General features: G+C 40.0%; 3 protein-coding genes across 5 annotated transcripts; all 3 read left to right on the forward strand.

Moving 5' to 3' along the window:
- Window positions 1-916: 916 nt before the first annotated feature.
- LOC115731103 (scarecrow-like protein 34) lies at window positions 917-9,896 on the forward strand. Its single transcript, XM_048279922.1, is given in 3 exon segments — window positions 917-1,012; window positions 7,121-7,231; window positions 7,234-9,896. Coding segments are annotated over 2 exon segments (2,355 nt in total). The 5' UTR covers window positions 917-1,012; window positions 7,121-7,134; the 3' UTR covers window positions 9,492-9,896.
- LOC115745896 (scarecrow-like protein 34) lies at window positions 1,006-3,435 on the forward strand. Of its 3 annotated transcripts, none has more exons than XM_030681521.2 (2): window positions 1,006-1,960; window positions 2,006-3,435. In XM_030681521.2, exons 1-2 carry the CDS (start codon window positions 1,028-1,030, stop codon window positions 3,425-3,427), a joined length of 2,355 nt encoding a protein of 784 aa, XP_030537381.2. In that variant the 5' UTR covers window positions 1,006-1,027; the 3' UTR covers window positions 3,428-3,435. The 3 variants fall into 3 exon arrangements, with proteins under 3 accessions (XP_030537381.2, XP_030537382.2, XP_048135877.1); XM_030681522.2 differs by having other exon boundaries at window positions 1,006-1,953; window positions 1,999-3,435; XM_048279920.1 differs by having other exon boundaries at window positions 1,006-3,435.
- Window positions 9,897-19,666: 9,770 nt separating the features above from the next.
- Window positions 19,667-22,525, forward strand: LOC115746072 (scarecrow-like protein 34). Its single transcript, XM_048279921.1, has 2 exons — window positions 19,667-19,762; window positions 20,010-22,525. The coding sequence occupies exon 2, from the start codon at window positions 20,126-20,128 to the stop codon at window positions 22,517-22,519; it is 2,394 nt and encodes a 797-aa protein (XP_048135878.1). The 5' UTR covers window positions 19,667-19,762; window positions 20,010-20,125; the 3' UTR covers window positions 22,520-22,525.
- Window positions 22,526-26,740: the final 4,215 nt, after the last annotated feature.

Consider the following 26,740-nt stretch of genomic DNA (forward strand, 5'->3'; position numbering starts at 1 on the left):
GCCTCAAGCCAAGGGCGTTTGACCGGCAGAAACTCGTGTTGACACGCGCTTTCACAATGGAACAAATTCCCAAATTCGGATCCTTAGAAAGGATTCCGCCACTTTCCTCTCTCTTTACTTTAAATTTTTGTCATTCACAGCCGCCGTCATCCATCTGCCAGTAAGAGAAAGTAAATTTTTTTTATTTCTTTAAATGGCTTCAAAATTATTTTTAAAGTAAAAAAAAAATACTCAAGAAGTAGAAAAAAAAGTTACTTAATCAAAAAGATTTTTGCTCCAAAATTGTGTTGTCCAATAAATTTCTACGCTAGAAATACTTCAAACAAAAATTTTATTTTTTCTCGAGCAAAAATTTTATTTCAAGAAAGTTGTCTTGCACGCCTACACGGATCGTTTCCCCAGTCCAAGGAGCATGACATGGATGGCCGCGCCCAGACGAGATCACCCGGGGCCACCTCATTGTCTGACCCAAATCTTCTCGCAGGATATATATCTACAGCCTTTTGGTTTTTTCGGATGCGAAAGGTCAAAGTTAAAGTTTTGAGTGCCATCCCGCTCGTCCTCTTCCCGGAAAGTTCCCAACTTCACAGCACTCCTCCATCTTCCGATTCAAGATCGCATCGGATAAGCCTCGACTCCACTTTTGTACGCAAATTCGATCTCTGTTTTTCTTTCGATGCCTGTAGATGAAAACTCGGGCCTCTCGTCGATTCGGCCGTTAACTTCTGTGTTTTGTCTTTTGGATTCCTTAGGTTTTGGAGCATGTCGGTGTTTGCTTCCTTTTCCTTTGAAGTAGTCCGCTTTTCTCGATACACGTGCTCTGTTTGATCTCAGGATTCTTCGACTCCAATCCATGTACTTTAAGCGAATGAAGGGTAAGCGGAAAAGAGAATATTGAAGAGTGGGTTATTTAGTTGCAGACTGAGAGCTTTTAGTTTTAGGTGGTTGATGTTTAAGGAGATGGTTTTTGCATGCGAATTTGCTGTTAGGGTACATAAGTGACTTTGATAGGGTTCGGAGAGAGTATATGACCATGGATCCTTCGACGTTTGATTACTCCGATGGTATCAATGTAGATGATCTTGCAATAGACAGCCATGTCTTTTCACCTAATCCAGATCGGTACCCGAGTCTCGCAAGTGGTTTCTTTTTGGACGACCCTTTTCTAGATCTTAAATCCTCAGATAGTACTTTTCTTCCGAATAAAGTTGACCCTGTGTATAATCTCCCTTCAAAATCTGTTGACCTCGATTTTGGAGATTTAATCTTTCCCTCGACAAGCGTGAGCTCAGATGGAGACCCATTTGGTCCATCTACGAGCTCGATTAGTGCCCAGAGTCCGGGGGGAGATTCTCTCTCCCCATCGGGGGGGCCTGACTCATCGGATCCTGTTCTAAAGTACATAAGTCAGATGCTTATGGAAGAAAACATGGAGGAGCAACCGTGGGAATTTGCTGATCAGGGTGCTCTGCAAAATGCTGAAAGGTCGTTGTATGATGCCCTTGGTCAGCAGCATTCAGAGCTGTCTGATCAGAGCCCCTCACACCTTGATTTAAGCCATTATATCGAGAGCCCAAGTAGCAGCCTTTCTGGAAGTAGCAGTGCTCATGGAAGCCATGATGCTACAAGCGTTACTGTCAGCTCTAGTGACTCAGCTGATGCTAATATTCTTTACACAATTGAAGAACATAGCCATGCTGCCCAGGAACATTCTGACCTGGACTTCCAGTCGAACGTGGATTCCAGTCTGCAGTTGTTGTCCAATTCTTCAAGCAGCATCACGAATTATGATGATGGGTCTGAGGATTCTTTGCATGAGCTTCTTGTCAAGAAATTTTTCAGTGATAGTGATTCTATGATTCTGTTCAAGAAAGGATTAGAGGAGGCCAGCAAATTCCTTCCCACCAACAATCAATTAGGAATTAACCCAGAGGACAGCAAACTGCCATCGGAAACAAAGAAAGGAAGCCTAACAACGCGCATCAATGAGGAGATCGGCATCATGCTATCGCCTAATGAGTTCAAGGGATTAAAGAATCACGAGAGGGACGAGGATGCTTTTGAGGAAGGCAGGGCTAATAAGCAAACGGCCTTGTACACAGAAGAGAGTGAGCTTTCAGATTTGTTTGATAAGGTGTTGCTATGCAATGAAAATGGTGGGGCTATGTGTTCTGGTGACAAACCTGTGGAGACAGGGCTGAGCAAAGACATACAGCCACAAAGGAACAAGCGTGGTTCCAATAGAGCTAGGGGTCGTGGTAAGAAGCAGGGAAGCGGGAATACTGTTGACTTGAGAACTCTTCTGATTCTCTGTGCACAAGCCATCTCTACTAGTGATTTTAGGACTGCTAATGAATTGTTGAAGCAGATTAGAGAGAACTCTTCTCCTTCTGGCGATGGGTCTCAAAGACTGGCCCATTACTTTGCCAATGGGCTAGAGGCACGATTGGTGGGCAATGGGACTCGAACGCAACACTTCTATTCTACTCTTGTTGCCAGGAGGACCTCAGTAGCCGATATCTTGAAAGCTTATCACCTTCACCTTTCGACATGTCCGTTTAAGAAGTTCTCCATTTGCTTTGCAAATTACATGATTTTGAGATTAGCAGAGAAAGCCACTACCCTTCATATAATAGATTTTGGCATTGCCTTTGGTTTTCAATGGCCAATCCTCATACAGAAGCTCTCTTCTCAATTAGAAGGGCCCTGTAAGTTGCGCATCACAGGAATAGAGTTTCCACAAGCTGGTTTCCGCCCGGCAGAAAGAATAGAGGAGACAGGTCATCGTTTGAAAAAGTATTGTGAGCGTTTCAATGTCCCTTTTGAATTCAGTTGCATAGCATCGAGCAATTGGGAATCCATTAAACTTGAGGATCTCAAGATTCAAAGCAATGAGACAGTTGCTGTGAATTGTTTAGATCGGTTTAGGAATCTCCTTGATGAGACAGTCGAGGACAACAACCCACGGGATGCTGTGTTGAATCTGATTCGGCAAATTAAACCGGATATTTTTGTTCAAACTGTACGTAGTGGCTCCTACAATGCGCCATTTTTTGCGACAAGATTCCGAGAAGCACTTTTTGATCTTTCTGCCGTGTACGATATGTTTGATGCTATCATACATGGTGACAGCAAAGAGAGGTTGGTTTTAGAGAGAGATTTCCATGGAAGGGAGATTATGAATGTCATAGCATGCGAAGGTTCGGAAAGGGTTGAGAGGCCAGAAACTTACAAGCAATGGCAGGCTCGTTATATGAGGGCTGGGTTTAGGGTGCTTCCTCTGGACCAAGAGCTCATGAAGTTGTTCAGGAGTAAGATGAAAGCATGGTACCACAAGGATTTTGTGCTTGATGAAGATGGCACCTGGATGCTGCAAGGTTGGAGAGGTCGGATTGTTTATTGCTCCTCCTGTTGGGTGCCCACTTAGGATGGCTGCAAAAGGAATGTTTTCTGTCATGACCTGTACATTGCAGGGATTCTTCTCAAGTTGACAGGTCAAGGATTTTCATTAGAGTAGCCCAGAATGTAGCGATTTCCCGCTCTTCTATTTGTGCATGTATCTTTTTAATTGCAAACAGTTTTGAATCTGCAATGTTTTCTAACTATTTATGAACCCTTGAGATAGGAAGATACAATTTACAGCTTCTATGCCGTTCCGCATTGTGAATTTTGCTGATAATGTGTCATGATTCGTCTATCCTGTATCTCACTAGTTCTGCAAGGAACATGGCAGCTCGAAGCTGACAATGGGTATGGGTGCAGGATTATCACGTATGATATTTGCTGTTCGCTTGATGGTTCTGTTGTTTACTGGTGTCCTATAATACTGAAAGCTGTTTAGCCCTTTGAGAACTTAAGAGTATCCCAGGCGGAGCTCATGGAGGATGTGTTTCCACATGTGATGCACTGAAATTATGCTCATGTCTTCAAGTGAACTTAAAGGGCAATTGAACTTCTGGATACTTGCTGGCATGCAGGCATTGTGTTTGTATCTCCGTTTTGTCTTTCTGTGAGAAAATTTGGATGGGTCAATTGTTGGTTTGTATACAAGTAGGATCAAGTATGTGATTAAACTAGTCATTGCAGATATAATTGAATTCTCATGCAATTCAATGTGTCAATAAATTGTTTCATTTGCACCTCTTATAAATTTGGGTTTTGGTTTGTTTTTGGGGGGGTTGGGGGGGGTGAGATTGATTTGATCTGCAAAAGTTTTAGCTTTTCTGCATTTTAATTAAGCATAATTAAGCATACGTGGCAGGTGAGAGCTAATCCTAAAGTTTAATGAGAAATAAGTAATAGAAAGAGAGAGTGACTGCCATGTTTTTTGTTCCTACTAATGTTGTTAGATATTGTAGAATCCTATTCGAATAGATTAATTTCTTCTGGTCTGTCCTGCGCGATGAAAGGTTATTTTAATAATCGATGTAATAAAATCAACACGTGTGTAAATAAATTTACTAAAAAAGTTGTCATGATTTTCTAAGTTTAATGGTAATGCTGATGGAAATTGCATCGTTCTACTGATGGGGTGCCGTTGAAGTTAAGCTTAGGAGAGAGGGCTTGGGCCTCAAGCCAGTCCTCAATCTTTTCTATTCACACTTCTGTTTGGTGAAAAGGAAAAAAAAAAAATGTAATCACATATAGCATAATGTATAGGTAGTTTGCATAGCTTTTTTTTCTTTTTTTTTTCTAAAGAAAATTTTCGTTTCACTTAAAAGAGAGATATATAGCTAACCTACAACAACTACTTCCTCTACAAGAACAGATTTGTTATTGCATCATAACACAATCCGTTTTCCTTATACAAGAATAGATTTGTTATAGTATCATAGTTAATAGAACAGATTTGTTATAGCATCATAGCATAATCGGCGGTCGATCATCGAAACTCGCATAATTATTAGTGATGGGCACACGCTGAAATCATCCTCAACCACAATTTTACCAAAAGGCGGTGCATATCCAGGTTCGGTGTATCCAGCACCATCATCATATTGAAAAAATAACAACACTAATAGATTGAAAAAGCATAAATAACATCTTGTAAACTCCAGATCTATATCTAGATCGGAACAAAAGAACTTACAAACTCGGATCCAACTCTGAATCGAGAGAGAAGAGTTGTAAAGCGATTATGGTTGATCAAAACACTTTTAAATAAATTCAAACTCACCGTTGAACTCAATGAAAGAAGAGCTTTAGAGACTTGCAGAGAGCTCGAATGATGTTTACGAAATCAATGAAGAAGTCTTGAACATTCTTAAAAATGAAGAGATAGGGAAATGGATAGGAATATCGAGAGGAAGAGGAAAGAGGGAGGGAGTCCCTCTCCCTCAAGGATGAACTTCAATGGAGGAAGGTTGGTTGGCGGCGGAGAGAGTACAAACCCTAAAGGAAGGGTATTTTTTTTTATTAACTCGCATAGCTCTTTGACTTTATCAATTATAGATGGGAAGAAATAATGCAGGCATCATAACAATTTAAGATTGAATACCATAGGGAAATATCCTATCGGTGGAGTTATATCCATTGAGATGATACGCTATTGAAATGTCAAAAATATTCTATTCAAGCTGTCGGTCATCATATTTCAAAAAGTAAAATGTATATATTCATGCCGACGGGATCGGTGTAGAGGGATGAATCCGGAAGTAACAAAATTATCAATACAAGGAGCAGTAACATCATTGAATAGACTAAAGTATTATCCTACGGTGTTTTAGATCAATGAGACTGGTTTCCTAAGTCACCGTTGAAGTTAAGGTTGGGTTGGGACTCAAGCCAGGGCTTTGATCGGTCGTGCCGGGTCACCGGGTTTTGGCTGACCAGGATTTTGACCGAGTCAAAAGCAGAAAGCTCCCAATCGAAAAATTCCAAATTCGTCTCCTTTTCTTAGTTTTTGTCATATACAGCAGCCGTCATTCGTTGGCCGGTCAATATGACACGGAATCATCGGAAAAATGTCGACGCGGGACCCGCAGAATTGACGTGTCGTTTCCCCAGTCCGAAGGAACACAAAGTGGAGGGTCGGGCCCGGATGAGATCATTGTTAAAGTATATATATATATATATAATATTCATTGGGACTTTATTAATCGATATTATAAATATTAATTAGTCTAATAAAGAAAGATAAAAAATTTTCTGATTTTAATTAGATATGAGGCTGGATAGTACGTTCAAGATAAACATTATCTCTAATGAGGGAATAAGTTTCAATTTTTATAAATAGAGCTCAAATCCCTCCTCTAAATCCTAATATCCGCATAATCTCACATAAAGAGTCGTCATGAGCATGTGTGCATAACTTGTCGTTAGAAACGATACGTGAGGGGCCGTCATATTTTGTTGTAATTCTGCATCAAGAACGATGGATCCGAAATAAGATGCGTCAATTTCTCTATCTTATGAATGTGTGATTCGTGTATCTAAACGTGATTATCTTGGATTGTTGTATAAGGGTATTAATCGCAGCTAACAATCATCGAGGCCCACCTTATTGTCTGACCCAAATTTTCAGACACACAACATTGTTTGTCTTTTGCTTATTTTCTGTATAATTCATCTGCAGCTTTTTGAAATTTCGGCCTCGAAGATCAAGTGGATGTAGAGCGTCATCCCGCTCGTCCCTTCCCGGAAGGTTACGAACTTAACGAACCCTCTTCATCTTTAGATGTACTCCTATAAAAGTCGCATTGGAGAAGAAGCGTATTTTTAGATTGGTGTTTGTCCAGCTTCGGACTTCATCCTTACGGTACGTAGATCCCATTTGTTTTCCTTTTCCATGTCTGTAGATGACTAGTCGGGTCTTCCATGTCTGTAGATGAAAAGTCGGGTCGCTCGTCGGTTCAGCCGTTGACTCCTGAGTTCTCTCTTTTTCAGTTGCGTAGGATTTAGGAGCATGTTGTTGCTTCCTTCCTTTTGAAGTAGCCCGCTTTTCTCACTGCCCGTGCTCTGTTTGATCTTGGGATTTTTTGGATTTCAATCCATGGTCCTTAAGAGAAACAAGGATACTTTTAGTTGCAGGCTGAGAGCATAGGTCTTATTTGATGTTTAAGGAGTGATGGGGTTTTGCATGAGAATATGCTGTTTGGGTACGTAAGTGAATTTGATAGGGTTTGAAGAGAGTATATGACCATGGATCCTTTGACCATTGATTACTTCGATTGTACCAATGTAGATGATCTTCCAATAGACAAACATGCCTTTTCACCTAATACAGATCGGTACCGAGTCTCGCAGATGGTTTCTTTTTGTTTGACCCTTTTCTAGCACTTAGATCCTCAGATATAGAAACTGTGTATGATCTTCCTTCAAAATCTATCAACCACGATATTGGAGATTTAATCTTTCCTTCGACAAGCATGAGTTCAGGTGGAGGCCCATTTGGTCCATCTACGAGCTCGAGGAGTGCCCATAGCCCAGGGGGAGATTCTCTCTCCCCATCAGGGGACACTGACTCATCAGATCCTGTTCTAAAGTACATAAGTCAGATGCTTATGGAAGAGAACATGGAGGAGCAAGAATGGGTCTTTGCTGATCAGGTTGCTCTGCAGAATGCTGAAAGATCATTGCAGGACGCCCTTGGTCAACAACATTCAGAGCAGTCTGACCAGAGCCCCTCACAACTTGATTTAAGCCATTCTATCGAGAGCCCAAATACCAACCTTTCTGGAAGTAGCAGTGCTCATGGAAGCCACGATGCTACGAGCATTACTGTTAGCTCTAGCGACTCATGTGATGCTAGCATTGTTTACTCAATCAAAGAACATAGCCATGCTAGGCAGGAAAGTTCTGACCTGGATTCCAGTTTGCAGTTATTGTCCAATTCTTCAAGCAGCATCACGAATTATGATGATGGGTCTGAGGAATCCTTGCATGAGCTTCTTGTCAAGAGCATTTTCAGCGATAGCGAGTATATGATTCAGTTCAAGAAAGGATTAGAGGAGGCCAGCAAATTCCTTCCTACCAACAGTCAATTAGGAATTAACCCAGAGGACAGCAAATTGCCATCGGAAACAAAGAAAGGAAGCCTAACAACGCCCATCAATGAGGAGATCGGCATGATGCAATCGCCTAATGGATTCAAGGGATTAAAGAATCACAAGAGGGACGAGGATGCTTTTGAGGAAGGCAGGGCTAATAAGCAAACAGCCTTGTACACAGAAGAGAGTGAGCTTTCAGATTTGTTCGATAAGGTGTTGCTATGCAATGAAAATGACAGGGCTATGTGTTCTGGCGACAAATCCATGGAGACAGGGCTGAGGAAAGACATACAGCCACAAAGGAACAAGCACGGTTCCAATAGAGGTAGGGGTCGTGGCAAGAAGCAGGGTGCCGGGAATACTGTTGACTCGAGAACACTTCTGATTCTCTGTGCACAAGCCATCTCTACTAGTGATTTCAGGACTGCTAATGGATTGTTGAAGCAGATTAGAGAGAGCTCCTCTCCATCTGGCGATGGGTCTGAAAGATTGGCTCATTGCTTTGCCAATGGGCTAGAGGCACGATTGGTGGGCGACAAGACTCGAACGCAAGACTTCTATTCTGCTGTGGTCACCAGGACCTCAGCAGCCGATATCTTGAAAGCTTACCACCTTCACATTTTAACATGTCCTTTTGTGAAATTCTCCATTTGCTTTGCAAATTACATGATTTTGCAACTAGCGGAGAAAGCTGCTACCCTTCATATCATAGATTTTGGCATTGCATTTGGTTTTCAATGGCCAATCCTCATACAAAAGCTCTCTTCTCGACCAGAAGGGCCCTGTATGTTGCGCATCACAGGGATAGAGCTTCCACAGGCTGGTTTCCGCCCGACAGAAAGAATAGAGGAGACAGGTCGTCGTTTGAAAAAGTATTGTGAGCGTTTTAATGTTCCTTTTGAGTTCAACTGCATAGCATCGAAGAATTGGGAATCCATCGAACTTGAGGATCTCAAGATTCAAAGCAATGAGACAGTTGCTGTGAATAGTATGGATCGGTTTAGGAATCTCCTTGATGAGACAGTCAAGGACAACAATCCGCGGGATGCTGTGTTGAATCTAATTCGGCAAATCAAACCGGATATTTTTGTTCATACTGTTCGCAGTGGCTCCTACAATGCGCCCTTTTTTGTGACAAGATTCCGAGAGGCACTTCTTCATCTTTCTGCCGTGTACGATATGTTTGATGCTATCATACATGGTGACAGCAAAGAGAGGTTGGTTTTAGAGAGAGATTTCCATGGAAGGGAGATTATGAATGTCGTAGCATGCGAAGGTTCGGAAAGGGTTGAGAGGCCAGAAACGTACAAGCAATGGCAGTTTCGTCATATGAGGGCCGGGTTTAAGGCGCTTCCTCTGGACCAAGAGCTCATGAAGTTGTTCAGGAGTAAGATGAAAGAATGGTACCACAAGGATTTTGTGCTTGATGAAGACAGCAACTGGATGCTGCTAGGTTGGAGAGGTCGGATTGTTTATTGCTCCTCCTGCTGGGTGCCCAGTTAGGATGTCTCCAGAAGGAATGTTTTCTTTCATGACCTGTGCATTGCGGGTATTCTTCCCGAGTCAGCAGGTCAAGGATTTTTATTAGAGTAGGTCAGCACGTACCTATTTCCCGCTTTTCTGTTTGTGCATGTATCTTTTCAACTGCAAGAATCTGTAATGTTTTCTTACTGTTTATCAACCCTTGAGGTAGGAAGATACAACTTACATCTTCTATGCCGTACCGCATTGTGAATTTTCCTGATAGTGTGTCGTTATTTTGTCTATCATTCTGCAAGTAACGTGGCAGCACGAAGCTGGCAATGGGTATGGGTGAAGGATTATCATGCATGGGTTGTGCTGTTCGCTTGATGGCCCTGTTGTTTACCAGAATCCTATAATACTGAAAGCTGTTCATATCTTTGAGAACTTGAGGATCCAAGGTGGGGCTCATGGAGGACGTGTTTCCACCTGTGATGCAGTCAAATTATGCTTATGCCAAAGTCGTTTCTGTCTTCAAGTGAACTCAAGGTCAATTGAACTTACTGGATACTTTCTGGCATGCAGGCATTGTATTTGTCTCTCAGTTTTGTCCTTCTGTCAAGAAATTTGGACGGGTCAGTTGTTGGTTTATGTACAAGTGAGGTCAAGTATGTAATTAAACTAGTTATCATTAGATGTAATTGAATTCTCATGCAATAAACTTTTTAGCTTTTCTGCATTTTGATTAAGCATAATTATGCGTACTTGGCAGGTGAGAGCTAATCCTAAAGTTTAATGAGAAGTATCTTTTTCAAACTAGTGGGAGTGCACAAACGTTGCCTCGTCTTTGCAGTAGTAAGCTCCGATGATGGAAAGATCGCATTAATTAGTACTTAGTAGTTTCTCTCCTTCGAAATTTGAGTTAGATTCAATTTCCATTCTATTTTTCAATAAAACGAACACAAATATTTGTCCAGTGAATCTACATAGCACGGTTCCGATACCTACATAGCTTTGGAATCGTGGTCATTGATGTAATAGTAAGAGACTCTAGTTACCATGTCTTTTCTTCCTACTCATGTTGTTACATGTCTTAGAATACTATTTACTTAGATTAATTTCTTCCGACCTGTCCTGTCTCGACGGGTTTGTTTTTTTTAATGATCGATGTAATAAAATCGACATGTGTAATTATATCTACCAAATAAATGGTCATGATATTCTCGGTTTATAAATCCCAAACGCAAAAACTTATATGGATTCCGAATTTAATTTGAAAGTTGGAAAAATAGCATTAAAATTTCCAAATTATATGAATTATGGTACCGGTATTCCTAACTACACTCTGTCACGGGCCAAGAGTTCTGACTAAGGAAGGATGTAGTGGAAAGTAACGTGTTAAATTTATGTCTCGAGTTTGAACTTAAAACGATTAATTGAAGAATTGTTTATATTCCGTTGGTGAAGATATGCATTCAACTGTTGAACGGTTTGACTTTTTTTCTTGGACATCCTTTAAGTGGCGTGCAGAGGACAATTTCTAGTGCAGAATAGGCATTGGCGCTACATGACAAAAACCTTTTGGCTCACATATTCTCTTATTCTATATATATATATATATATATATATATATATATATATATATATATAGATATATGCTAATTTGTGGGGCCCATGGAAAAAACCTTTTGAAAGAAGACAAAACCGAGGATTTTGGTTTTCTTTTGTTGAACGCCTGCTGCAGCCGCAAAAGGAGAGGGTTTTCTTCTCTGAGCAGAAGACGTGCCCCGAAGACAAAAAAAGAGCGCCGCACAGTGATTTCGAATGGCTGAAGAGAGAGCACTTCGGGACGATGGACTCTTGGACACGCGAAGATTTGTGCAAGTTTCTATAAGTTCAATTGAATTATTTTATATGTAAATAATTTGGATTTGTATATAATTTAGGTACGGGAAATACAAGCGTATTAAATAATTGTAACTGTAATTCTCCGATTATAGTAGATTATTCTTACTGGCTCTCTCGTAGACATAGGTACCGATATTCGGACTGAACCACGTAATTTCTGATGTCATTTATTGTTCCTCGTTATTTCTCCGGGCTTTTCATATTGATTTATTTGCAAGATCCTGATTAATTTTTGCGTATTAATATTTTAACAATTGGTATCAGAGCTTGGATCAAATATTCTGAATTGTGATTTGAGGCTTTTGCCTATTTGATTATTATATGGATATCCTGTGATTGCAATTATGTCTCAAGTGAAAGCTGAAATTGAGAAGTTTAATGAGAGAAATAACTTTGGGTTATAAAGTCTTAAGATGGATGCGTTATTGACAACTCAAGGTTTAGCAGAAGCATCGGAGGGCAATGTTGAGCTGCCCGAAACGATAATAGATACTGAAAAGGATGTGGTAATGAGGGAAGCTAAAAGTTTAATTATGTTGAATTTATCGGATAAAGTGTTAATAGAGGTAGGCGAGAAGAAGGATACCGTAATATTGTGGACAAAACTTCGGGCTCTCTATGTAACGAAGGGTTTGAAAAATCGCTTATATATGTTGAAAAAGATGTTCAAGTTCGGATATACCGAAGGTATGTTTATCGGAACCTACCTAGATGAATTTAATAAACTCATGATGGATTTGAAGAACGTCGGTAAGACGCTTGATGATGAAGAGCGGGGCATGATGTTGTTGGCTTTTTTACCAGAATCATGGGAGCACTTTACTGATTCACTGTTGCAGGGGCGTACTATGATTACCTTGAAAAAGGTAAAGTCCACCTTATTTTCTAAGGAGTGACAGAGAAAGTTGTGAGATAACAGTCTAGTGCAAGATGAAACGCGGGGACTAGTGATTCGAGGTAGAGAGCAATAGCGGGGGTTTAGTAGCAGCAGAGATAAAAGCGGGTCTAAATCATGCCATAGAAAGTCCAAAGAACACGTGAAGTGCTTTGAATGTCACAAGGAGGGGCACATCGGGAGAAATTGTCATAAGTCGAGAAACAGAAGTGATAAGCAGAAAGCCACAAGCAGTGTGGCAAACATTAACGAGGAGAGCACTAGTGATGCATAGGCTGTCTTATGTGTTACTACGGGTTCACCAAGAGACAAATGGGTGCTATATTCGGGTTGTTATTATCATATGACGCCTCATAAGAATTGGTTTACTACTTACCGGGCTAGAGATGGTGGTAGAGTTCTGTTGGGGAATAACGCAGCCTGCAAGGTTGTGGGGATAGAGACAGTTCGGATTCGGATGCACGATGGCGCGGTGCGTGCATTGACAGATGTGAGGCATGTACCGGAGTTCAAGAAAAACCTTATTTCTTTGGGGACACTCGATGATATTGGGTGTAAGTACACAACTGAAGGTGATGTGCTGAAGATCTCTTGAGGTGCCATGACGGTGATGAAAGGGAAGAAAGTAAGTTCTCTCTATAATCTACTAGGAGAGGCCGTAACAAGAGTTGCTGCGGTTTCATCGGATGAGTCAGATCTCGATTTAACTCGTTTATGACATATGCGTCTAGGGCACATAAGTGAGGTATATATAACGATGCTGAGTGATAGAGGGTTGTTAAAGGGTCACAAAATAAGTAAGTTAGATTTATGTGAGCATTGCATTTTTGGGAAGCAACACAAGATTAAGTTTACTATAGGTATTTATTCGACCAAGCAATCGGTAGAATATATTCATTCAAACGTTTGGGGCCCGTCTCCAGTTCCTTCGAAAGGAGGTGCTCGTTATATGTTGATATTTATTGATGATTATTCCAGGAAGGTATGGGTATACTTTCTAAAGTACAAATCTAATGTGTTTAATCGGTTCAAGAAATTTAAGGCATTGATTGAGAAGCAGTTAGATAAACAGATCAAGTGCCCGAGAACAGATAACGGCATGGAGTTCCGTGGTAAAGATTTTACCGAGTTCTACGAGAGAGAGGGAATTGTGAGACATCACACAAGACCTGAAACACTACAGCAAAATGTCGTGGCGGAATGGAAGAACAGAACTTTACTTGAGCGGGCTCGAAGCGCATGCTGGAATAGGTAAGGAATTTTGGGTCGAAGTAGTGAACATGTCATGTTACCCGATTAGTCGATTTCCATCATCCGCTATCGAGTGGAAGACTCAAGAAGAAGTATGGTCGGGGAAACCCGTTGATTATTCCGGATTACAAATATTCGGATGTCCTGCGTATGCTCATGCAAGTGATGGTAAGCTTGAGCTGAGGTCGAAAAAGTGCATATTTATGGGTTATGCACATGGGGGTGAAAGGATACCGGTTGTGGTGCACCGATCCCGGATCACTCGATTTTCCGATCAGCAGAGATGTAATTTTCGATGAGACTGCAATGCTTTAACAGAAGAGTTCTGAGACACAACCAACAAAGTAGACAGATCATGGTGTCGGTAGTGAGGTAGAGCTTCAGGTGGAGACTATGAAGGCCTTGGAGGTAATAAATGTTGAAACTGTAGATGAAAACGCAGTTTCTGAAGTCGGTGATAGTAAACAACCAATACGGGTGCAACATAGTATAGCTGTAGACAAACAAAGAAGGTAAATTAAACCATCAGTATGTTATGATTATATAGATATTGCTTATGCTTTGATCGTAGACGATGAGGTGGAGACAGATGAGCCTTCGTCTTACTCTAAGACGATGGCTAGTTTTGAGTCGTTGCGGTGGCTAGGAGCTATAAGTGAAGAGATGGAATCACTCCATCGAAATCAGATATGGGAGCTAGTTAAAGTACCAAAGAGCCAGAAAATTGTTGGAAGTAAATGGGTTTATAAACGGAAAGTGAGCATTCTCGGTGTTGAGGCAGCGAGGTATAAGGTGAGACTTATTGCGAAGGAGTATACCCAGCGGGAGGGCATTGACTATAACGGGGTGTTCTCTCATGTGAAAAGATATACTTCTATTCGTGTTTTACTTGCCTTAGTTGTTGCACAAAATCTTGAGTTAGAGCAGCTTGATGTAAAAACGACGTTTCTTCACTGTGAGTTGGAGGAGTAGATTTACATGAAGCAGCCAGAGGAATTTGCTGTTCGGGGTAAGGAATATCACGTTTGCTTATTAAAGAAATCTTTATATGGGCTGAAACAATCTCCTAGGCAGTAGTATAAGCGGTTTGACGCTTTCGTGGCTAGTCGGGACTATTCGAAAAGTCGGATGGATAACTGTGTTTAATTTAGGAGACTGAATGGTGGGTCTTTGATATATTGGCTGTTATATGTTGATGATATGTTGATGTAGCAAAAAATATGTCTGATATTGATGTCTTGAAGATGCAATTAAGTGCTGAATTTGAGATGAAAGATTTAGGTGCTGCAAAACAAATTTTGGGTATGAAGATTTTGCGTGATAAGACTGCAGGATTATTACGTCTGTTTCAAAAGAAATATATTGAGAAAATTATTGCACGTTTTAATATGCAGTCAGCGAAGTCCGTGAGTACTCCATTAGCAAAGCATTTTAAACTTTCAATTAAGTTATCACCATAGATCGAGGAGGAGGAGGAGCATATGTCCCGTGTTCTTTATTCTAGTGCAGTTGGTAGTATTATGTATGATATGATATGCGTTAGGCCTGATATTTCACAAGCTGTTGGTGTCGTTAGTCGTTTTATGAAGCGTCCCGGTAAAACTCATTGGGAAGTCGTGAAGTGGATCCTCGGATATTTGAAGGAGACATCAGACGTTAATATAGTATATTGGAGGGATAGTAATGATAGTGAGACCACTGATTTTGTGGATTCTGATCATGCAAGTGACTTGAATGAGTGCGGGTCTTTAGCACGATACTTGTTTACGCTTGCAGGTGGTGCGGTTAGTTGAAAGGCGTCCTTACGGGACCACGTAGCCTTGTTGTCGAGCGAGGTGGAGTACATGGCACCGACCTTTATAGAGAAGAAGGCAATATGGTTACATAGCTTGCTCTTGAACTTTGGGTTAGAACAGAAAAGTGTTGATATACACTGTGATAACCAATGTGCGATTTATCCGGCATATAATCCGATTTATCATAAGCAAACGAAGCATATTGACATCGAATACCACTTCATCCGAGATGTTTTAGCTAAGGGTAAGGTTAGCGTGAAAAAGATAGCGACAGCAGAGAACCCTATAGACATGATGACTAAGCCTGTCCTTTGGCGAAGCTCAAGTTATGCTTGAAAACTATTGGCGTCCGTAGAGAATGATCGCCCTTTCGGGCGATGGGTGAGCAGTATGAATGATGAGCACTATTGGCTTGGCTTCAAACATCGTGCCAAGGTGGAGAATTGTTAAATTTATGTCTCAAGTTTGAGCTCAAAACAATTAATTAAAGAATTGTTTGTATTTTGTTGGAGAAGATATGCATTCACATGTTGAACGGTTTGACTTTTTTTTCTTGGATATCCTTTACAACGTTTTGTTCGAAAAATAATTTGATGTGGCCATGAAACCCAAATGACGTTTTAGTTGCTAAAGTCGATTTGGAGCAAAAATTAGGGTTTAGCACGCTCTTTCTTTGCTATTTCCAGTGATGTTTGAGAGATTTTTTTTTGGTTGAAAGAAGCCAATCATATGTCAGAATAATCAAGAAGTACATAGAAGGATTTTGATTCTAGCAAATTCCAAATAATTGCGGAAGAAAGCAAAAACTTAAAAGCACTTAATAAAGCATAGTTAGCAGCTGGAAGAACATGCTCAATCCTTGAGAACGGATCTCCCAAAGTAAACGTTCGACGACCGATCGCCACATATAATAATAAGCACACGCCGAGCTTGCTCACTCCATTTGGTGCGCGTCTAGGATTGACACCCCCATCACTATCACCTTATAAAAACACCAATATCAATATGTTGAAAGAATACAAATCAAATATCTGTAAGGAACTCCCAAATCTATATCTGGATCTAGTTCGGGATAGCAATCTCCCAAAACTTAATCTAAATCTAAATCGAAAGAGAAAAGTGGGTCTCATCTTGAAAAGGTTATAGAGCCACACTACGAACATCCTCTTCGTTGGTTGTCGATCAAACAAATGGCCGAACTTATCTTCACGTCCACTTAAGATCAGTTGCAGAAATTTATTAACGAACACAAACTCCCAGAGCAGATTGGGAGAGAAAAAAGACATGAACACAAGCAACACAAAAGACAAATCAGGCTACGAAAGAGGGAAAAAAAATCGGGTTTATCACGCTCCTTGTCTGCTATTTCCAGCGATGTTTGAGAGATGAAATGCTAGGAATCAAGATCACACGAGACACCAAACCAATCATATCTATAAAAAAATGCAAAAAAGTACCAGAAATTATTGATTTATTAATTCTTTTTTGCAAAAAAAAGGAAAAAAAAAAAAAGAACAAGAACTAATGAAGACTATGGAAAATAATGGATTGTTTGCTTGTCGTTTTTCTTCGCTAAAGTCATGTGGGAGCAATATTAGCTTCGATTGCATTTCGATATCCCTGTAAATCGTCACGTAAATTTTTTTTTATGGCAATTTTCGACGAGACTAAAGCTATTGATATTACAACGCACATAATTTTGCATTTTTAATGACACATAAAATTTGAATATTGGTACTAAATGATCCTAATTTAGGAAGCACCGACACCGTTCGGGGCCTCCGTGTCGTGTCGTGTTTGATACTCTCCAACACTCTTCGATATCATGCTATCGACACGTGGTCGGCGCTCCAAACACGCCAGCAACATGCGAGTCCAGCATCCCAACACGCTATTTCAACACGGATGGGGTTAATTTTGAGAATTTTCAATATATTAGGGATCAAAATGTAAAATCATCAAAAAATATATACTTAAGTTATATATGCAGCCATCTCAAAATTAATATATTCAGCTAGAAAAAAATTCTAATTGTGAATCCCCGACAGAAGAAGAAGAAGAAATTTACCGTCGATATTTTTATACATATGTGTCACAATATGTCAGAATTCTTTATCATTGTTTGAGATAAGAAGATAAAATTTACAGCTTCTATGCCGTACCGCATTGTGAATTTTGCTGATAGTCTGTCGAAATTGTTTATTAGTATCCTATAATACTGAAAGTTGTTTAGATCTTTGATGACCTGAGTACACAGGGTGGGGCTCATGGAGGATGTGTTTCTCCATGTGATGCAGTCAAAGTATGCTCATGCCAAAGTTGTTACTGTTTTCACTTGAGGACAATTGAACTTCTGGATACTTTCTGGCACGCCGGCATTGTATTTGTATCTCAGTTTTGTCTTGCTGTGAAGAAATTTGAATTCTCATGCAATTCAGTCTGTCTTACACCAATTTGATCTGCAAATCCCAAAGTTTATTAATAGTTTCCTTTCCTATAAAATCTAAGTTAGATTCATTTTCCAATCTATTTCTCAATAAAAATAAACAGAAACATTTATGCAGTGAATTTATATCACATAGCGTCAATAGCTACAAAGTTTGTAATCATGGTCATTGATGTAATAGAATGAGACACTGATTGTCATGTTTTTTCTTTATGTTAATGTTGTTAAATATTGTACAATGCTATTTAATTAGATTAATGTCCTTTTGTCTATCTTGCCTGGTGAAAAGTTTATTTGAATAATCGTTGTAAAAAAACTGATACGTGTATAATTCAAATTTCAAGATTATATATCTGATTGTATCCAAGCAAGATAGTAGGTAACCGATCATCGGATCACACATCAGCATCGGTGATTAGCACTCATCATATTTGACACTTGTGAGAATAATTCCTTAAGCACACATAAGCATCAATGATTAGCACTCACCATATCCGACGTTTGTGAGAACAATTCCTTAAGCAAGTGCGAGACGCCGGAACTTCTAACGAAATTATGTCGAATGAGCTTATATCTGTCACTAAAGTTGCTTTCAACGCGTTGAAACTAGTGCTGAGGTACTTATTCATTAAAACTCCTAGATTAAAAATTGCATTCGAAAAGCAAAGCCCCTAGATTTAAGATTGGGAGAGCAAAGCTTCAAGATCTAGATCAAATAATTTGATAGATGAAAGAATAACCTGAAAATCTCAAATTATATGAACTATGACATCGGTATTGATAACAACACTATCCGTCACGACTCATGGGTCAAGATTGCTATCATTAGACTTTCGACAATGGAAGGCTGTAGTGAAAGACGACGTTTTGTTGGGTAATAATTTGATTTGGCCATGTGACAAAATGACGTTTTGGTCGCTAGAGTCGATTTGGAGCAAAGGTTCCTCACAACCCCCACCCCCCCTTCTCTCTCTCTCTCACATTTTCAGGACTAAAGTACATTACGAGAACCAAAACTTATGTATGCCACTCACTTTAATGCCAGAACTTTCAAAACGATCACTTAATTATCAATTTTTTTGAAAAATGCTGATTTCAATGTCAACTCCGATTTGAGCTGATGTGATTTACCGAAAATTCGATATGACCTTTTTTTATTAATATTTGAGTTGATATGGCTAGCCGGAGTTGGCACTGAAATTAGCGTTTTTAAAAAAAAATTGACACTTAAGTTATCGTTTTGAAAGTTCTAGGACTCAAGTGAGCGTTTTAAAAAAAAAAATGATATTTAAGTGATCGTTTTGAAAGTTTTCGCATTAAAGTTAGTGTCATATATAAGTTTTGACACTTGTAGTATACTTAAACCAATTTCCAGTGATGTTGAGAGATGAAATTCTAGGAATCAAGTTCACATGAGACGCCAAACCAATCAAAATGATTAAACGCACTCAAGCTCGAATTCTAACCGGTTAAGGGCCTCCACGGGTTGGAGAATGAGCTCTTGAGCTGAACGAGGATCGATTATTCGCGGCCCCTCACCCGCCCAGACATATATGAAAATGCAAGAAACACAAGAAATTATTGATTTCTTAATAATGTTGTTTTTTCGAAAAATGAAAAATGAAAAAAGAAATGATGAAGACGAAGGAGAACAAGAGAATGTTTCCAGCCAAAAAAGATGTCGTTTTTTCGCAGCAGCCGTCGTTTAATGGCTGGTAAACATAACGTAATCATCATCTGCAGCTCGTCAAGGCGGGACCCAGAGTTGACCGATCGAACGTACACGAAGGGGATGGAAGACACAGATGGAGATCATCGGGGCCCACCTTATTGTTTGACCCAAAACATCCTACACGATCTTTGGTGGATGTTAAGTCGAAGTTGAGTCAGTCTTCTTCGCGGAAGATTCCGACCTACACGCCCACAATCATTCTTCTGCTGATTCAAGATCGCATCGAAGATACTTATCATCAGATCGGTTTTTATTCAGGCTTCCAATCCCACTTTTCCATAAGCGGTATGCAGATCCAATCTCTATTTTTCTTTTCCGTGTTGTAGATGAAAAGTCGGGTTGTTTGTCTTCTCTTTTCATCTGCTTAGGAGGATCATGGTTACTTCCCGTGTGGTCCTTTCCCTTTGAAGTTCTGCACTTTTCTCCCTGCACGTGATCCGCTTGATCTTGGATTCTTTGACTTTAAATCGAAGTTGTTCAAGCAAACGAAGGAAAAAAGAAGAATATTGAAGAGTGACTTCTTTTGTTGCAGGCTGAGAGTATTTTACTTTAGTTGTTGTAGTTCTAGGAGTCCAAAAAGATGCTGGTGGTGGTTTGCATCAAAATATGATGTTAGGGTAGAAACTTGATAGGGTTTGAGGAGAGTATATGACCATGGATCCTTTCTTCTTTGATTACTCCGATTGTATCAATGTTGATGATCTTCAAATAGACAGCCATGCCTTCTCACCTAATCCTGATCAATACCCGAGTCCCTCAGATGGTTTCTTTTTGGATGACCCTGTTCTAGACCTTAAATCCTCAGATAGTGCTTTTCTTTCGAATAAACTAGACCATATAACCAATCTCCCTTCAAAATCTATTGGCCTTGATATCGGGGATTTAATCTTTCCCTCGGCAAGTGTGAGCTCAGATGGAGGCCCATTTGGTCCTTCTATGAGCTCGAGTAGTGCCCAGAGTTTTGGGGTAGATTCTCTCTCCCCATCGGGAGACACTGACTCATCGGATCCTGTCCTAAAGTACATAAGTCAGATGCTTATGGAAGAGAACATGGAGGAGCAGCCGTGGTTATTTGCTGATCAGGTCGCTCTGCAAAATGCTGAAAAGTCACTGTACGATGCCCTCAGTCAGCCGCATTCAGAAGAGTCTGATCAGATCCCATCACAACTTGATTTAAGCCATTATATCAACAGCCCCAATGGCAACCTTTCTGGAAGTAGCAGTGCTGATGGAAGTCACGATGTGACAAGCGTTGCTGTTAGCTCTAGCGACTCAGCTGATGCTAATATTCTTTACACAATAGAAGAACATAGCCATGCTGTGCAGGAAAATTTGAACCTGGACTTCCAATCAAATGGGGATTCCAGTCCACAGTTGTTGTCCAATTCTTCAAGCACCATCACGAATTATGATGATGGGTCTGAGGAATCTTTGCATGAGCTTCTTGTCAAGAGCATTTTCAGCGATAGTGAGTCTATTATCCAGTTCAAGAAAGGATTAGAGGAGGCCAGCAAATTCCTTCCTACCAACAGTCAATTAGGAATTAACCCAGAGGACAGCAAACCGCCATCAGAAACGAAGAAAGGAACCTCAAGAATGCACATCAATGAGGAGATCAAAATGACACGCTCATCTGATGGATTCACGGGACTAAAGAATCACGAGAGGGATGTGGATGCTTTTATGGAAGGCAGGGCCAATAAGCAAAAAGCCTTGTACACAGAAGAAAGCGAGCTTTCTGATTTGTTTGATAAGGTGTTGCTCTGCAATGAAAATGGTGGGGCTATGTGTTCTGGTGACAAATCCGTGGAGACAGGGCTGAACAAAGACATACGGCCACAAAGGAACAAGCGCGGTTCCAATAGAGGTATGGGTCGTGGTAAGAAGCAGGGAAGCAAGAATACTGTTGACTTGAGAACTCTTCTGACTCTATGCGCACAAGCCATCTCTACTACTGATTTTAGGACTGCCAATGAATTGTTGAAGCAGATTAGAGAGAACTGTTCTCCATCTGGCGATGGGTCTCAAAGATTGGCCCATTACTTTGCCAACGGGCTAGAGGCACGACTGGTCGGCAACAACAGTCGGACAAAAGACTTTTATTCTACTATTGTTGCTAGGAGGACCTCAGCTGCCGATGTCTTGAAAGCTTACCACTTTCATATTTCAACGTGTCCTTTTAAGAAGTTCTCCATTTTCTTTGCAAATTACATGATCTTGCAAGTAGCAGGGAAAGCCACTACCCTTCATATAATCGATTTCGGCATTCGGTTTGGTTTTCAATGGCCAATCCTTATTCAGAAGCTCTCTTTAGAAGACCCCTGTAAATTGCGCATCACAGGGATAGAGCTTCCACAGCCTGGTTTCCGCCCAACCGAAAGAATAGAGGAGACAGGTCGTCGTTTGAAAAAGTATTGTGAGCGTTTTAATGTCCCTTTTGAATTCAATTTCATAGCATCAAGGAATTGGGAATCCATCAAACTTGAGGATCTCAAGATTCAAAGCAATGAGACTGTTGCAGTGAATTGTTTAGACCGGTTTCATAATCTCCTTGATGAGACAGTTAAGGATAACAATCCGCGTGATGCTGTGTTAAATATAGTTCGGGAAATTAAGCCTGATATTTTTGTTCATGCTATAAGTAACGGCTCCTACAATGCGCCCTTTTTTATGACAAGATTCCGAGAGGCACTTTTTCATCTTTCAGGAGCGTATGATATGTTCGAAGCAATAAGTGATGGTGACAGCAAAGAGAGGTTGGTTTTTGAGAGAGAGTTCTATGGACGGGAAATTATGAATGTCATAGCATGTGAAGGTTCAGAAAGGGTTGAGAGGCCAGAAACGTACAAGCAATGGCAGGTTCGTCATATGAGGGCTGGGTTTAAGGCGCTTCCTCTGGACCATGAGCTCATGAAGTTGTTCAGGGGAAAGATGAAACAATGGTACCACAAGGATTTTGTGCTTGATGAAGACAGCTACTGGATGCTGCTAGGTTGGAGAGGTCGGATTATTTGTGGCTCCTCCTGTTGGGTGCCCACTTAGGATGGTCGAAAAAAATGGTTTCTGTTGTGACATTACAGGGATTCTTCCCAGGTCGACAGGTCAAGGATTTGTAATAGAATAGCTCAGAATGAACTTATTTCCGGCTCCTCTGTTTGGGCATGTATCTTTCTTTGTACTTGGAAACAATTTTGAGTCTGGAATGTTTGCTCACTGTTTATCTTGAGATAGTTAGATACACTTTGCAGCTTCTGTGCCACACGGCATTGTGAATTTTCCTGATAATGTGTCGTGATTTGTCTATTCTACATCAGAAGTTGGTGCAACTAATATGGCAGCTCGAAGTTGATGGTGGGTATGGGTGCAGCATTGTCTTGTATGGTTTGTGCTGTTCGCTTGATGGCTCTGTAGTTTTTACTAGTCTCCTATAATACTGAAGGCTGTTTAGCTCTATTGAGAGCTTGAGGAGCCAAGGAGGGGCTCATGGAGTAATGCTAAAGTCATTTCTGTGTTCAAGTAAATTAAGGGCAATTTGAACTTCTGTATACTTTTCTGCTCTGGCATTCAGGCGTTATATTCATATCTCCAGTTTGGTCTCTCTGTGAAGAAATTTCGATGCGTCAAATTGTTGGTTTATATATAAGGGAGATCAGGTACCTTATTAAACAAAATATTGTTCGTATAATTGAATTCTCATGCAAGTGAGGCTCCATTTGGGAACCACGCTCCCGAAGCCCCTTGTGTAATTTAGGTGTTTGGTGAAACTTTTTAGAAACCATCTTCATGAAACGTGAGCTTTGGGAAGGCTTACGACTTCCACAAGTTAATGAAATTTTCTTTATTACCTTTATTGCTCTAAATTTTTATTAAAATTTCAATGTAACCCTTTTTAAAATTAGAAGTCCTTGATCTACCCCTCTTCCAAAAGAACCGGCCGCTTGCTCTCTCTTCGACGAAAAAACCGGTTGCTCGCCTCTCTCGTGCTCACCTCTCTCTTTGCTCATAACCCAGTTGCTTGTTTCACCCTAAGACCAGGTTCTTTCACAACAGTTCCTTCACGTTGTGCTTTTTCTAGTTGGATTCGTAAGTGCATGGTGATTTAGTGAACGGTTGTTTCGATGATGTGCTTGATTGAGGGTATTACTGCTCAAGCAATGAATTTTCCAGCTGATTTTGCTTGCGCACGTTGGACAAAAGTTGGGAATTGTTACGTGGGAAGGGGATGAATTTTGAGTTCTCTAACTTTTGGGCAAATATAAGCAAATATAGGTCTGAGTCGCCTCCTAATTGGAACCAACTTTCGTTTAATATTGGGAAAGCAGTTGGATTTGTTGGGGTTTGCTGGGCCGTGCTGTTGTCCCTCCAAAGATTTCCTCCGTAATACCTGTTTCCTATTGCTACTAGGATAAGTAAAAGGATTCTTGTCAAATGATGTTGAGCTGGATTATGTTACATCTGTACCATGTTTCATGTTTCTAGCAGATAGAACTGCACCACTGATGTGAGGAACTCCTAGTTTTCTCCAATTTTACCACGAAATAGAAGGATAGATCTTCAAGCCCTGGCAGTTCTACGTCATTTCTTACACAAAGATTTATAAGTAATCTAGCATCAGTCCATAAAACATGGGTGCCGCCATATAAAGCATGGTGCTGACATTTTTATATTACCATTGCTTGTCTACTAACAATTGCACATCAAAGTTTCGATTGTTGTTGTATCTTATGGGCTTGACGAAGCATCTGTATACGCATGTGTTCATTCATGTTTATGGATTTGATATTGGTAAAATATGGTCGAATGGGATGAACAAAAGAATCAGATTCTAAGGTGTGATAGCACTCTCTTTAAGGAATTATTTTCCTTACAACGTTGCTAACGGTTATAGCAAAAATTTCCCATGATACAACAGAGTCTCAAGCGAGAATATTAGATAGCAATTCTAATATTTCTCCAAGAACTATCCAGGAAACAATCGGAAACGAAGGTTGTACTCCTATTGTTTGGAAAGAATGAAAATTGAAGAAGAATAATTCTGAAAATGAATAGAACACTTCAATATATAATGAGAAATGAATACACCTTTTCGCGTCCGAAAAGTAGTTAATTTTCATGCAACTCTTCATGTCCAAAGCAGTTCATTCTAGGAGTGAGCAAATCGGACCGCCTAAACCGTGACCGGTGGTCCGCTTCCCCAGTTCTAGGGGGAGCGGTTCGGTTCTCGATCTTGCCTTTTTAGTTCCCAAACGAAATCCCCACCTCGATCTTGCCTCAGCTGGTTCTTGGGCCGTTTTTGACCCGAAGGGAGATCGTTTTTGCTTGAATCCCATGTGCATTTTGGAAACAATCTTGCAAAAAGTTCTTAGCTTTGCCTTGAAAGACCCGTTTCAGTAAATAAACTCGAAATTTTTTTATGTCTAGCCTCTATATTTGCTAGACCGAGATCGTCCGGGAATGGTGCATTTTTTTTTTGGATGTGTCCAATCCAATGGAATTGCCCGGGAACAGGACCGGACCGATGATCCGGTTCCCGGTTCCGGAAAATTGAGAACCGGGACCACCGGTTTGGTTCTCGGTTCTTGCGGGGAACCGGACCGGACCGAGAGCCGATCACCCCTAGTTTATTCTATCACACCTTTTCATTTCCCGAAAACAATTTTGTATGAAAGATTGCAACTTTTCAAAGGTCTAAAACTACTAACTTGAACGGACGCAATTCTTCATGTCTAAACTGTCAAGTCCGATGAGTTGCAACTATTGGACAGAATAAATCGATTAAAATTCTAAATTAATATTAAAAAATAATTGCAACTTCTAAGTGAACAGTTATATTGTTTTGCTAGGACATTATAATTAAATTTTGTTATCAATTTTTTTAAAAAAAGAATATGATTGTTGATTAATGCCGATTATTAGTCGCGACCATGCTAAGTGCGCCTAATAATCGTGCAATCACACGCGCGCCCGCATACCGGTATAGTGAGGTCTAGCTCATTTGGTTATTTCTTTATTTTGAAAGACTATAGTAGCCTTCTAATTAATAAATGGACTTGCACTTTTCCAAGTCTTCTTCCATCTTATGTGGGATTGGAAAAGGCAACTTTTTGCTTGTTTTATAAAAGAAATTCAACAATTCCCCACTTTGTTTTTTTTTGGTAAGGGCAATTCCCCACTTTGTTTGTAAAATAAAATCACAAAAATAAAATTTCTCAAAATATACAGGCAACATTTCCATGAGATTAAGATACTTACATAAAGGTCTCTTTCGAGTTAAACATTTATTTAGTGCAAGTATATCAAAACACTATCAAAGTTACAAATAGCTTAGCTTTAAAATTGCTACTCTAAATAATAAAATCGGATATACCGCACATATACTAACCTTTTGTTTTAGCGAGAAGTTCATAACTGCTCAATACTATTACGGCCTTGTGCTTGTTCTTATTTCATGAGCTCTCTAAAAAATAATCTCAACTTTCCTAAGAAGCGGCACCACTTTTAAGCCCATATAGGTGAAGTATTACCATGTGTTTCTGTTACTACTAAACACGCTACTAAATTGTATTATACTTCATTAAGAGTATAACTCAGCCCCTAAAACGTAACAGACCATACCGACTTCTCATGTCCATGCTAATGTCAGTATTAAACAACCACTTTCAGTAACTTGTTTTTACCCATTAAACTTTATAACTAGTGATGTGCTAGTATTAGGTCGGGTTACCATTACTGGTGATTTTAATAAAGGGTTTTGACCCCATTTCTTTTGAAGTCACCTTTATCATATCTCTTGAAAGAGCCTTTGTAAAGGGATCAACCAGATTATTGCTTGACCTAACGTAAACAATTGTTATGGTACTATTCTGAATCAATTGTTTCACATAATCATGCCTTACACTCATATGTGTAGACTTACCATTGTAAATGCTACTATAAGCCTTTGCTAAAGTAGCTTGACTGTCACAGTAAATATAATAGGAGGTATAGGAGTAGGCCATAATTTGATGTCTATCAATAAATTTCTTATCCATTTAGCCTCTTTCCCACTTGCTGGTAGAGCAATAAATTCAGATTCCATAGTTGAGTGAGTTATGCAAATTTGTTTCTTGCTTGCCCAAGAAATATTACATTCACTTAACGTGAAGATCCATCAAGAAGTTGAATGTTTGTCTTCCATACTAGAAATCCAACTAGCATCGGTGTATCCTTCTAATACAGCCGGATAATTGTTATAGAGCAATCTCAAATTTTTAGTTCTCTTAA

Source organism: Rhodamnia argentea, chromosome 6 (assembly GCF_020921035.1).
Source record: "Rhodamnia argentea isolate NSW1041297 chromosome 6, ASM2092103v1, whole genome shotgun sequence".
NCBI classification, from domain to species: Eukaryota; Viridiplantae; Streptophyta; class Magnoliopsida; order Myrtales; family Myrtaceae; genus Rhodamnia; species Rhodamnia argentea.